Source organism: Diplotaxodon limnothrissa, linkage group LG11 (assembly GCF_057381915.1).
Source record: "Diplotaxodon limnothrissa isolate DT_005_m linkage group LG11, D_limnothrissa_male_GT1.1, whole genome shotgun sequence".
Lineage (NCBI taxonomy): Eukaryota > Metazoa > Chordata > Actinopteri > Cichliformes > Cichlidae > Diplotaxodon > Diplotaxodon limnothrissa.
In genome coordinates, this window is record NC_140606.1 from 34,893,547 (window position 1) to 34,907,692 (window position 14,146).

The window sequence follows — 14,146 nt, forward strand, 5'->3', positions numbered from 1 at the left end:
CGCTAACTGCGTCTATGAAACATAATAATGTAAAAATAAGCCTTATAAGGTTATGGAAAAACACCCCCATTCAGCAGTGCTCTAATTTGTCAGTCAGAATTTATTTCAAAGGGAAAACACAAGAAACAGTGAAAGGATGAAATTCCAGCCAATCTGTTTTCGGGATGCTACACGACTTGCCAATTTGTCAGCTCCACTCCAAAACAGTTCACAAAAGGGCACGCAGACTTATAAACCTCCCACACTGAGAAAAAGATTCTGGTGAAAGCAGCATACAGTAGTTCCTGTGCCCCCCTCCCATCACCATCACCACCTCCTCCTCCTCCTCACTCCATGACTAAGTGATTTAGCCAGCTCTAGTGCAGACTGCCTCTCACTTACAATGCCTCCTTGGGTTAGTGACTGTGCGGGGAGGGTGGCAGAGAAAGAGAGAAAGCCCATTTACAATGTGGTTTACACACAGCCGCTCCCCCCACCACAGACAGCGCCCATCCTTGGATTGATGTGTGGTATGCATAGTTTTTGGGTGCAATTTGGACACCAGAGGGAGAGAGAAAGAAAGAGAGGGCAAGTGTGTGTGCACAGGGTGCAGGAGGGGGTGTGCAAGGCTCGGGCTCTGTTCGCTCGCCCTCTCTTTGAGTCAATAGTGTTCCGGCAGCTGAGGTTCTTTATGAGGGGAACAATCTGGAGGGTCTTGTCAGAGTGCCGAGCAGCTGCTGTTTTCTGGGGCGCTTCTTTCATAGACCACAGGCCTGGAGTGGGCTGGTGAATAAAGACGCACCCTCCCCACACTCTCCGCCTCACCCATCACCACTCCTACTTTCTCCAATTCCTCATCCTCCCCTAGCCACCCCACCCGCACTGCCCCTGCCCTCCACAATGCCAGATGCAGAGTGGCAAAGAGGAACATGAAGAGAGCAAGAAGACTGTTATTGTGTGCTAAACTCCCCACCGTCACCCGGGGTACCGTCCTTTACCCCGAACAATGCTTTGATGAGGTATGTGAATATCCTTTGTAACACAGACGTTATACAGTACAGCGTATTAAAACAAGAGCCAACAAATGTAGCTCAGACATATTGGCACCTGTGATTACATCTTTACATTCTGATGTGTGAGTGGAAAACTTTTTTTTTTTGTAAGAGCTCACTATAAATCACAAGATTCCTGATTCAGGCTAAACTGGAAGAGGCTGAATGCAACAGAGCCTCTTGTGTTTGATTTTCATTAGCAGAACATCGAGTGTGCATTCGCTCCCTTTCGGTCATTGATTCAATTAGTCAGATCAGTCACACACACTGCCTCCCTTCTTAATACAGGGCTCAGTTACAATGTTACATTCACTAGACTATATAACTTAACATCATTTCATTCTATTCAATTCAAGCAGCCCGTTTAGAAAAGGACATCGCTGCCACCGTCGCCCCATTGTTGGCTGCCGATTGCAGAGGTGAACCTGCTGGTGTTTGGCCTCAGTTCCTGACAGGCGTCTCCTGTTTAGCTGCTGTCTGAAGGCACAAGATTCCCTGTAGTGTCCAGCTGCATGCATTTACACGTACACGCTGACACTGGGCACTCTGTGTGGTCTCTGTAACACACATATGAAGGTCGGTTAAAACAAAACATGCAGGTAAGTGTACAAAAGCTAGTGTAGAGTTTGCACAGCTCTCTCAGCTCAGAGAAAACAAAAGAGCACAGCATGTCTGTCTCTCTGGATTTTTGATAATGAAACTGTGGTTTGGAGTATGTGGAACAAATTCCTGTAATTTTACTTTTAAATGTAATTTTAAATAAAGCAGTGAAAACACTGAAACTGGTATTACATTTGTAGTAGGAGATAACAGCAGGCAACTTTTTGAGGAAAACTAGAAAAAGCTGTGAAACATGCATTAGGCACGAAAATGAGAACAGGTTGTGGTGCAGGAGGCATAAATACACAAAGGACCAGAAGAAGAACATATTAGGTGTATGAGGTACACATTTACCCTTACAGTTAAGTAACAGTTAAAAAAAATTAAGTTCAGAACAAAAACTTTGCTTTCCATAATAATCACTGCACTGCAGACACTCAGCCTACAGGTTCCAACATGGTAGTGCAACAATGCTACGCCAGAGCTAATTTCAGTGACCAGTAACTTCTGTCCTAGTCTTCGTCAATGACCATTTTCTTCTGACAAAAAAAAAAAACAACTAAAAAAAACAAAAAAAACAAGGCGACAACTAAATAATAATTTTTAAAAAACTAATGCACGAGGGAGCAGGCTCAAAAAATTGTGGTAATGTAAGCTGCTCTTGTTCGTATTTGCGCTGTTGTTCGTCCTCCAGGTTAGCTCCCCTGGCAGAGAAGACAGAAATCACAATATGCACAGACTTGGCTTCACTCAAATACAAAAACACAGTTAAAAACAATGAAAAACTAACAGAACTGTTGTTTGTGCTTCTGTATGTTAGCCTTGTTTTCGTTGCTTCGTTTGGGGTTTTTTTTGCTTCTTCCTCTTCATGGTGAAATCTGCCATTGTTCCCTTTCTTGTTAAAGCCAAATTTTAACCACACAGCATTCTACCTATTCATAGTGTCTGAGCAACTTCTGCCTTCAGTAAATTCCAGCAATCTTTTACACCACACAGCCGAAGAGCTATACAAAGGGAACAAAGACTAAAATAAAATTTGGTTTCCAGTGTAATGCGAGATTTATTTTTAAATTATTTTGCTCACACCGAGTATCTATTAGAGCTGTTAAAAAGTGAACTGATTAGCTCAGAAGTTAGTAGGTTCAGGCATCAGACTGACTTTCTGGAACAGCCATCCCCTTCAGATCATCTGCCTCAATAACTGCATTTAAATCTTGACTGAAGCCAAATTTATTCTAATGTCGGTCTACGTCTAAGTTATTAACTGTGTCTTTTGTTGATTCTTTGTCTGCCCCCTTGTAATCTGTAATACCATTTTCTAAGTTGTTTCTAGGATGACTTCCTTTTTTTTTTTTTTTTTTAAATCACATGCTGTGCACCACTTTGGTCAATGCCTGTTTTGTAAATCTGTTACATAAATAAATTGACCCGACTTGCTTAAGTGCTGCATATCTTTCAGCATTCATTTAATTTTTCTACCTCTTTTTTTTGGCTATGATTGATTTTGTAAAAGTACTTCATATGACACAATGCAAAACTTCTTAGCAAACTTTAAGAGAGACTGTTCAGAGGTTATTTATTGTTTATGTTAAAGAAATAAAAACATGAACTTCAGCAGCAGATGCGTCTGAAGAGTTTCTGAGCACATGCATCCCTCCTACCTGAACCAGCTGAGCATGTGGCCAGCATGGCCACCATGTCGACAGTTGTGACACCAGGTAAACCAGTTATTAAACTGAGCCAGTTTGTTCTCCCTTGTCAGGTCCACTTTTTCATCTGATTTACCAGTTCCTGCAAAAAAACAAAAAAGAAATAAAATATCAGTAAAGTTATAATGTTATCCTATTATGAGCAATAAGGAGAAAAGGCTTGACACTAAATGTCCAGGTGCTACCTGTGCTTAAATGCAGATCAAAGTCCACACATTAACTCAGGTAAATGCTCAGTTAAGTGTTACAGCCACTTAAGCTGCTCCAAGATGTGTGCCTGTTACTGGAAATATCAGCTGAGCATCTGTCACACATAGTCCAGTTTACCTTGGCAATTGGAAACAGGTGTGCCCATGTTCATGAGGCAGAGGGCACAGCGTGGCAGCGGTTTCCTGCAGCCAGGGCAACTTGTGACTTTTGACTTGGTGGGTGAGCCGCTGACACCATATTGGCTGAAGCCGCGGCCTTGGTGAGGTATTGTGGAGCAGCTGTAGGAGATGGACTTCCCACAGAAGTTGCAGCTCACAAACACCTGCCAAAGAACAAACACAAAGGTCGGCTGATAAGACCCGGTGAACATGAAGGTAAAACCAACAGCCGCATGCAGACCAGCTGTCTGGATTTTATTTTTAAGGAAGAGTGAGATAAGTACTTGATAATACAGCAATAATTCCAACAGGCGTAAGAGTGATTATTGGAATTTCAGCAATGCAATGAAGCACTGCCAAGATTTAGCTTAGATGTAATCACATGTTAAAAAACCCTTTAATACCAGAATCTATTGAAAAAAACATTAATTACTTAAAAAAAATATCAACCAATGTGGAGTATGCATAGTATCAGGAACAGATTTCTCCAATACAAAAGGAGAAACAGCACAGACTATACTGACTATACCACCAGGTTTTATGACAAGAAACAGAGGAGAGCTGTGGGTGTTATGAGCTTGGTACAAACTCTACTTGTAGTGTAATAAACAGCACAACCGTCCTACTTTCATATAAGGGTAGTTGTACGTAATACAGTAAGAAACAAGAACAAACACAGAAACAAGACAGACTGCTTTGAGCGTGCAGGTGCTGGATCACGTCACGTGATTTTATGACAGGACACTTTAACACTGTTTTACTGAGAGAATAAAAACGTATCAAATTTCACCTCTAACGTTTTTTTAACTAAACAACAACAACAACAACTGTACGGTGATGAAATATGTCAATGCTGGTACTAATATCAAATTTATAAAAACTGGCATTTCATGGGTTGACAATAGCTTTAACCCACTTCATCTTTCAAATCTTCCTGAAACAAAGCAAAGCGACTGAGTCGATTCTTTGGGATGACACTATAGTGCCAAAAAAAGACTGTAACCATCCTCCAATCGGGGGATGTACAACTTGTCCTGTCCCTCCATGGTTGAAGTCTGTAAAGTCCAAACAGCAAAATGCAGAAGTGACAGAATCGACTGTTCCTGTAATGGCTGTGGTTGCTCTAAAATCAAGTACTAGTTCTATCTTAAAATGTACAAAAAAGCCAAGAAAGCCTGGTTTTTACAGATAGTTTTACCTTAACAACAACTGTAAAGTGGGTGTTTTACTAGTCTGTTAGCACGAATTTCAAGACTTCAAAATACACAAGTCCAAAACCACGAATCAGGTCAATGTGGCTACTTCCATCATTCATATACAGTCTATGTTAAACTGTTATCATTTTCAGATAATATAATGTCACCACGGAATCAGTCAATAACTTGATTTTGTGATGAACCACTATACCACATTCTTTCCCTTCACATCTCAATGCACAGTTGGAGATGGCACTCCCTCTCTGGTTCTTGCCGTTTTTAGCATATTTCAAACCTATGCATTGAGCGGTTGGAATCTGAGATGTGGGTGAAGTTACACTATATCGATTTCAGCATTAAATCACCTGGGCTAGTGGTTTGGAGCTGGGGTCCAGCTTGCCTCTGTGGATATCAAACTCAGCTCGTTTGTGCCAGAATCTCCAAGCGTCCAGCAGGTTGCGGTAGTTTTCAATCCAACACTGGACTCGAGGGTCTTTCAGCACTTCGCCCGGAGAACCCTGTAGAGAGAGATTATTTAGGCTTGTAAGACATTTCAACTTCAGCGGGGGTTCTGCTTGGGAAGGCAGCCATGCCCTTTCTTCTCATCTCTACTAGTTAAATATGTATGTGAGGTACGACATTTCTGTAGCTGTAGGCAGCTTTTGTCTTTTCACAAGCAGGTTAGAACAAGAAAATAAAATGAAGAAAACCCAGAGAGCTGTTTTACAGCATGAAAGGTTACAAACCTGTTCAGCCACTTTGATGTCTCTAGTGTTACTGTACCAGAAACAAGTGCACAGCAGCAAGCAGCTCCACCGAGGCTGTTACTTGTATTGTTACAGTAGGTGTTGGCTGTGAACTTTCACAAACAAAGAGGCAAGTTTTAGCATGTGCACTGATCTTTCAAAGTGTATGGTCAGACAGACAGCTCCTTTCTCTTTATTTGATGCACTCTAGTGTTTGTTTAATTATGAGAGTAGTTCACAACAGCCAGAATGAGAAAATTAGAATGAGGGCAGCATAGTTTTTAGACACAGTGGCAGCTTTCACATATGCACTGCAGGGACAGGGTTGCACTCGAGAATGCAAAAGTCCGATCATATCAGACTATCTGATGTGTGGTTATATTTCAGGGCATTCACCACTGCCTCCTTTGTGCTACTCAGCTTCCATAACTAAACCACATGTAGTACTTATGACACATGTAGTACTTATGCAAAAAACATCCAATTCTGGATGTTTTTGCATTCATATTAGTGTTTCTCAAACAAACTCTGTGAGAGCAAACCATCCAAGTATGATGCAAGAAATTAACACCATCTATCATTAATTTACTAAACATGCTCGTATTTTGAAAGTTCAGTCACTGCCAACCATCTTGCTCTGAAATATCCTCCTTCCAGCTGGTGGGCCACTCTGACCAGGCCAGCAGGTGGAGAGCTGGTTGACATACACCGACATAAAGCTAACTTGACAGCAGAACAGAATAAGAACTAACATCGCCAACTGCAGTCCAAAAAGGTGGAACTGAATTTTTTGACACAAAATAGTTAAAAATTAAAATATGCAAAATGCAAAAGAAAGAGAATAAATTGTGAGAATAAATTTCCGTACAACAATCAGAGCGCAAATCTGTGCCAAAAGCTATTTGCTCAGTCTGACGTACTTGTGTGTACTGGTTTATTTTGCTTTGTGTATCTGTGTGTGTGTATTATTTGTCTGGCTGACAGAGCTACTGTTCATCTTGACAAAGAAACTTATACAATAGAGGCTCATTCTCAAATCTCATGTGCCCTCTCCATTCTAAGCAGGTTTGTGTGAATGAGTGTAAAAATAAGCAGTTCTGTGTAATTTGTCTCTGTACCTTCAGCATGCAGAAGCTGGCAGTCTGGACATCACCAGTTCGGTCCACATAGCTCTCCATAAGATCCACGCCATCTTTAGTTAGTCCGGTGAGCAAAATGCCCTCCAGGTTGCCCGCCTCCTTCATCTCAAGGGTTAGTCTGTCTATGTATCGTGGCAGCTGCAGCAGAGATCCAAAGTTAGCAAACAGCGATATATTCAGACTATATCTGCTGCTGAAAGCTTCACTCTGCAGTTACCTGTGCATCATTGAGAAACATACAGGCAAAGGCCACTCGGTCTCTCACAGCCACGCTGCTCTCATACTGAAACACAAACAAAGAATCATATCTTCCCTTTTAATATCTGTCTCTCTGTCACTATTTGGAGGGGGTGAAGCTTCAGTATAGTGGATACTTTTTACATTAAAGAGTCAAAGTCTTCCTACTGAAACTGGCACAGAAAACTGTGTTTGTGACCCTGTTCTGACCCACAGTGCTGCGAGAAACAAATCATCTGTGACAAATAATCAATTCTCAAAGCAAAGATGGCAAGAAACAAAGTCAAAGTGACTGCATAAATCCTCTTATCACTTTCTGCCAGGAAAAGGTCTACAGACATAAATAACAGTGAGAGGAGCCAGAGGCCAGAATCTGAGCAGCTGCAGGAGGAAAAAAGCAGAAACCAACACTGTGTTCTGGGCACAGACTCCTTTTTCATAGAGGTGTTTTATGACGGAAACGTAAAACATATCTTTTCCTGTGCACCTGAGGATTTTCCCACTAAACACCACTGGAGTATTACCCGAGTATTCATCACTGCATTAAGAATGCCTGACTGCTTTTATGAAGTGGGAACAAAAGGGCCACTGTTGAGAAAAGTGTGCTTAGAAAAAAAAAAGTTTTTTTTTCTAGCGTTCAAATGTTCGTGATATTAAAGAGATCCAATACCAGCACGCCATCGTAGGCTCCAGGCTCACTGGTGAGAAAGGCAAACATGATGCAGAGGTAGGGGTTCTTCAGCTGCAGCCTCAGAGAGCTGCACATCTCTCTCCACAGGGACGACTTTTCGTCAGTGTAGCCTGACAGAGCCATGGCAACCACATTCAGGTTCAGGTCACCTGTGAGTAATATGAAGTGAAAGAAGCAGATTTATTTACAGTCTGTAGTCTTCACTGTAAGAGCAGCACATCTGAAAAAGAGGATGAAGCTATTTTCACAAATGAAGCCAGATTAATGTTGGAAAAAACAAGTCAGAATATTTTCCACAGTTGTCCTTTCGCACATGTAGCACCCAGCAGGAAGTAATCTGCTTCGGACACATCCTCACTACTGGAAATGTTCGGCTCAGTTTAGGGGTAGAGCTTGCAGAAAGCAGAACACTTGACACCCACTCATTGGACACAAATGGACAAAACATTGGGAAGCTGGCAGGTTAGGTCCATTTAAACTCTGCTCTTACTGCAGTGGGCATTTTAGTTGTCATACATGAGGTAATATGTAAAAGTGCTCACGGCTGCAGTGCATGTGTGAAAAAGGTTATGGCAGCTGTTCAAGGTGATGTTTTATTGCTTGGAGGGGGGAAAAAGTGTCCTACTTTTCTTTTTTTTAAGGTTAACCTATCCAAAACCAGCTCCATATCCCTTTTGTTATACCGTGGGCTTTAGTTCAAATTTAAACTGCAATTTCTTGCTAAAGAAAAGAACTTTTAATGACTTTGCCTCCCAACGTAAGACCTATCATAAACCCTAACAGAAGTCTCTATACAACACAGTTTTTATTACATATTATTACCTCTAGATATATGACCGGGTGAGGCTCGGAAAATACCTAACTGAACTACTCTGGTATAACAAAATGTTGGTTTAAGGTTGTACATTGGAATCAATACATTGTAAGTTAGAGCTGCAACGTTGAAAGTCCTGAGATGGCTCTGTTGACACATCTTATCTAATGAATCACCCTGTCAGTCTTACTCAGGAAGCACTCATTAGTGCACACAACAGAAAAGCGTTTGACCTACATTGGTGTAATTTTTTTCCTCAGTTAAGGCGTGTGTAAACAGCAGCCTTCTCTCTCCATTTTCATTAAACTTGTGTAAAAAAACGTGTTTCCTGCTGTTACATTAATGAAATTCCCCTTTTTTCAAAGACTTCATTTCATTTTTCAAGAGTTTGCTTGATGTCGAACACAATTTTCATCAATAACTGCTTGTTCAAATTAAACAAGCCAACATGGAAGTAATAGAAAAGCTGTGATTAGGATTTTATCATTGTTTTCTTACATTTTAAAGGCCAAACAATTACAATTACATATACTTGATACATGTACAGTTATGTAGTCTGTCTAAAGTATCTCCCCTTATTAAATTACTTTCTCTCGCCTTCCTCTCATCCCTAAAAGCTCACCTTTCTCTGCCATGGCTCCCTTGTTGAGGATCTGGATTGCCCGCCGGATGTCCAGGTTGAACAGAGCGACAGCAGCCGCTCGCTCCCACTCGTGTTCCTGTTCCAGTGATCGCAGGAAGTTCTCCACATCTGTGTCAGTCCCCCTGCTGATCCAGCCACAGAGCCGCAAGGCAAGGCAGCGCTCCTCGCTGTGGTACCGCGGCACATCTGTCTGCCGGTCCGAGCCACTCCAACACCTGCGGCTTTCGGTTGTCCCTTTGGGACCACAAACACAGGAAGTCAGTTTTTCAGTGTATGAAATTTCAAATAAACACAGTTACTGTGAAGTGTCCTGTGGCACAGACAATCAGTTGGTTATTTGTTTTACCTGAGGTTGTCTTGACAATGTTCTTAATCCCAGAATAAACCACAGACTGTACGTTCCCCTGAAGTTTTAGCTCCATATCCTCCGCACACTGTTTCATATGTGATACTTGCATAGGAAACAGTAACAGTGTGCAGTCCATGCAACATAATACAGGCACATAACAAGGCATCTACAACATTAATCATTAATTATTTTTGTCCTTTGAACAAGGACAAAAATAAATAATGTGTTAATATTTTTACTATGGTTATAAATCGTTTTCATTCATTCATTTTTTTCCTAGTTATTCAAGCCTTGCCTAGAGTGACATTATGTCCCACCAGGGGGCGCTGCCCCACATTTTAATCTATCACCATCTGAGGATGTTCAGAAGCATTCAATGTATTTATTTAACCTCCTAGGACCTGGCGTCCACATATGTGGACATCACATTTTGGGTTATTTAGACCAAAATGCTCAATTTTGCTCTACAAGGGCCTGATATCCACTTACGAGGACATTATACTGCTACTGTTCTATCAAAACTTTAAAGGAATATCCTCATATGTGGAACTCATTTTTCTTAGAAACAAAAATTAGGTAAAAAAAAAAAAAAAAAGAAAATCTGGTAATTCTTTGTTTTTACATTCATCAGGTCCCAATCAGCCCAAATATCAAAGAGAAATTAAAAATGCATGCCGTGGCAGAGTTCGGGTCTTAAGAGGTTAAATGCAACCAAAAATGATTCAAAACCTAATTAATCAGTGAATCAACATTAATAACTCAATTTGGAAGTAATTTTACAATCCTTTTTGACTTTACTTGCCAAATGTTCGATAAGAAGATTGAAAGCTCTCGAAAGGTGTTATTATGCCCATTATAGGCTTTATATGATAACCTTTTTAAACATTGAATTCTTTACTCAACTAAATTAAAAGGTTACATTTTGATGTAATAATAATAATAATAATAATACAAATCTCTACTCTATATAGTCTTTAGAGGAGAAACCTTCAGATGAGGAGAACCATCATCAGAGCAATGAAGCACTTCACTGCTGCTTTGTAAAGTAATAAAAATAACCTGCCCTGCATACAGTTTCAACAGGTGGCTGACTGTTTATCTCTGCCATTAAACAGATTATCAATAAGCCATCATGCAGCTATTTCCATCATTTTATCACCTGAAAGGATATAGAACAGATCATGCCATAAAGACTTAAGTTGGGGATCCTTCCCACCCGCCAGCAAATGGTTCCTCCACACCTGGACGGTATCATGACCGTACCTGGACTGAGCCCTTTCCCTCATTTTAGTAGCAATGTCTTTCTCGATCAAACTCTCCACTCCCTCAGCTGAATCCTCAACACACTCGTACAAGTGTCTGCCACACGCCCACATGAGAGAAGTTGTGGAGCTCCATGCCAGTGAGATACGTTCAAACACCGTGAAGTCAGTCATGACACGGTTGGTTGCTGACACCACCACCATGCGGTTCTGGGAGGACTGGTGCCAAGCAAAGCTGCCAATCTGACTTTCACAGGGCTGCACACTGCGCTCAATGATGGTGGGCTCCGTCTCATCACCTATGGGCGTGGGAGTGTGCTGCATGTCGTACAGGCGGATAATGTTGCTGTCACGTGTCAGCGTGGCCAGTAGGCCAGTACGGGTTGGACACCATGCCACCTGAGAACAAAATGCAGAATTTTATCAGCTATAATAAGAAGACTTCTACTGAATAAGCATGCCCTGACTGAGCTTATATAAACCTTTTTAATGCATCTTAATCTTGTTTTTGATATCATTTATTCCCTCTTTTTTCATTTAAATGAAACAGGACTTGGTGATAAAAAAAAAAAAAAAAAAGTAAAGAGTTTAAAATTATGTGAGCATTTCATCACTCTGTCTTTGAACATTTAGGCCAGGGGTGTCCAATCCAAGCCTCGATGGCCAGTGTCCTGTAGGTTTTAGATGTGTCCTTGATCCAACACAGCTGATTCAAATGGCTAAATTACCACCTCAACATGTCTTGAAGCTCTCCAGAGGCCTGGTTATGAACTAATCATTTGATTCAGGTGTCTTGACCCAGGGTGATATCTAAAACCTGAAGGACACTGGGGCTTGAGGCCTGGAGTTAGACACGCCTGATTGAGGCAATCTAAAATTGACAGGTTACAAACAAGCTGACATCTTATTTTCTCATAGAACCAGTGGTTCTCAGAATGTGGGGCATTGAGCAACTGCAGGAGAGGCATGGAATGACCAGAGGTTATTCCCTGAAAAATCAATCTGTGCCTCCCACTTGACCCTGCCAGAATCAGCTAACTGGTACAACAATTTTAGTATATGTAATGCAGCCACACAGAATAGTACCTTAATAGTAAGAAAATATTTTGCCAAGTTACAAACAAAAAAATTTCCAGCATCTTTGACCCTCATAACTTCATGAGAAAATGAGATAACCACATGAAAATTTCAGAGATAAAAATAAACAAACTGTGTGTTTTTTTTAACTGCAATTGAATCAACTTTAAACCCACTCATTGTCATGATTTTAGTTCCTTAAGTATTTTCAAATTCCGGGTTGTAAAATATGATCATGTCACATCATTTTTGACACAGGAGTCACAGCCAGATAAGAAGCCATATGTCATATGCTATCACTTGTTTTTAAACCAGCCACTTGTCATGCTGACCTTTATTTCACTGAAACTGAACTTGCAAACTTTGCGATGTTAATAAATGCAGAAGGCTGAACATTTACATGGCCAATACACAAAGCTAGTATATTAGTGCATCCTTATTACTGTGGCCTTTAGTTCGTTTTCTAACAAACACCATCCTACCTTTGTGAGTGGCTTGGGCTGCTCCGTCAGTGTGAGCACAGGCTTTTCAAATTTCCTCAGATCCCAAATGGCCACCTGCCCCTCAAAGAAAGAGGCCACGCGGTCATGGAAGTGCGGGTCAACTGTCACACCTTGGATGGCTTTTGTGTTTACAAACGTTTTCTGACTTGTGTTTCTCAGGTCAAATATTGCCAGGTTCCTGTGCATGCCTGCCAGCAATAGCTTTGGGTCACGGAGCAGCCAGCAAAGCGAGAGGCAAGCATCATTCTGGCCTAACTCATACAATGGCTTGGTCACCACTGTGCTAGAGTCCAAATCGACAGATGAAAGGCGAATCTTCTCAGCTGCTACACTGGTCTCTGGGGACAACTTACTGCTGATGTCCCATATGAGGACAGAGAAATCTGCTCTGTGCTTGTCTAACCCAGCAGCCAACAAGTTGCTGTCCACGGGATTCCAAGCTAAAGTGTTGCACTGGCGGGCGTGTTTGGGCACAAACTCTTTCCCCACCAGCTCTTTGCATGCAGAGTTGTGGCTCTGGCCCAAGCTGGTAAGCACAACTCTGCCGTTGGCTTGGCCAACGGCAAGTAAACACTCCGGCTCGTGCTTGGGGTACCAGGCCACACATTTCATATAAGGGGTGTCCGAGTTGATGGCCAGTAATGTAGCAGCAGTTTCCTCGGAGAGTGGTAGGGTGCCAGCCTTGGCTTCTGTGCTGCCCACAGGTCCGATCCGGTACAGTCCCAGTTCGGAGTCGCAGATGACGTAGCGGTCCGGGTGGTGGGGGGACCACAGGATGTCGGGTTTGGAACCGCTCATGATTCAGACGCTAGTAGATTTTCAGGGAAGTTTAACCTCTCCAGCCTGAAAATACGGCAGATTATCACACAAATGAGCAAATGAACAAAGGTCAGAGACTGCGCAGAAATATTAGGCAACCCCCGAGTACAGTGGTCGCAAGGTGGACAACAGACAGCTCTGAGAAATCTTTTTAACATGTTAAAGTAATGATACACTGAACCAAACCGTCAACATAACCTGAGCTCTGTGTGGAAGTGTAGCACAGTTGGTTTGAATTTAACGCCCAGCATGTTAAAAAGTTGCCGTGGGCAGTTATAGTACTACTTTTAAGTTTGTTGACATGCTAGCTAAACTAAGCTAATGCTAACAGGTAAAGGGAGAGCAAGCGCGTGACCGTTTCGCTCGCGCCAGTTTAACCAGCACTCGAAAACATCTGTTTGAGCACTTCGAGAAGAGGTTTTACTTACATAAACACAACAAAGACGATTTATAGGAATGCACGAGATACAGCTTGAAATACACATGGCAACCTGGAGCCAAAGCGGATGTTGTGTGTTACACCAAAACACGTCCGTGTTATTAGCAACGTCAGCTACTTCATGTTCCGCTAAAGATGCGGTTTACCAGCAGAGGGTGCTAAGTGAATAAAAAAGAAAGAGAAAAGACGTCAACGAAATCAGACAGTTTTATATAAGGAATTAGGCTATTTCAGATAATCACTATTTAAGTTAATTAATTTATTAAATATATTTAAACAATACGAGTTGAGTTGTCGGACTGACAATGTTATTGAAATGAGGTCGATTTCTGCGCTGTACAAGAGTATCATACGACCACAATTCATCTGCTTTTCACATTAGTGGGGGAGAGTGGAAAAGGCAAGAGAACGAAATTCATTTGGGATTTTTTTTGCACAACAAGATATTTTCCTTAGTAACCAACCCATGATAGCCAGAAAACTGACTAGTCTGTTAAGAAAAAAAAGATGCCGAGAAAAGAAT

The 14,146-nt window shown here is 41.6% G+C and overlaps 1 protein-coding gene across 1 annotated transcript; it reads right to left on the reverse strand.

The window, feature by feature from the left end:
- Positions 1 to 943: 943 nt before the first annotated feature.
- mios (missing oocyte, meiosis regulator, homolog (Drosophila)) lies at positions 944 to 13,693 on the reverse strand. The gene is made up of 12 exons (XM_085365894.1): positions 13,613 to 13,693; positions 12,345 to 13,208; positions 10,695 to 11,184; positions 9,521 to 9,619; positions 9,154 to 9,408; positions 7,697 to 7,866; positions 7,007 to 7,072; positions 6,769 to 6,927; positions 5,270 to 5,422; positions 3,668 to 3,872; positions 3,293 to 3,422; positions 944 to 1,588 (listed from the first exon to the last, which is right to left on the reverse strand). The coding sequence occupies exons 2-12, from the start codon at positions 13,161 to 13,163 to the stop codon at positions 1,498 to 1,500; spliced, it is 2,637 nt and encodes an 878-aa protein (XP_085222020.1). The 5' UTR covers positions 13,164 to 13,208; positions 13,613 to 13,693; the 3' UTR covers positions 944 to 1,497.
- Between the last annotated feature and the right edge of the window lie 453 nt (positions 13,694 to 14,146).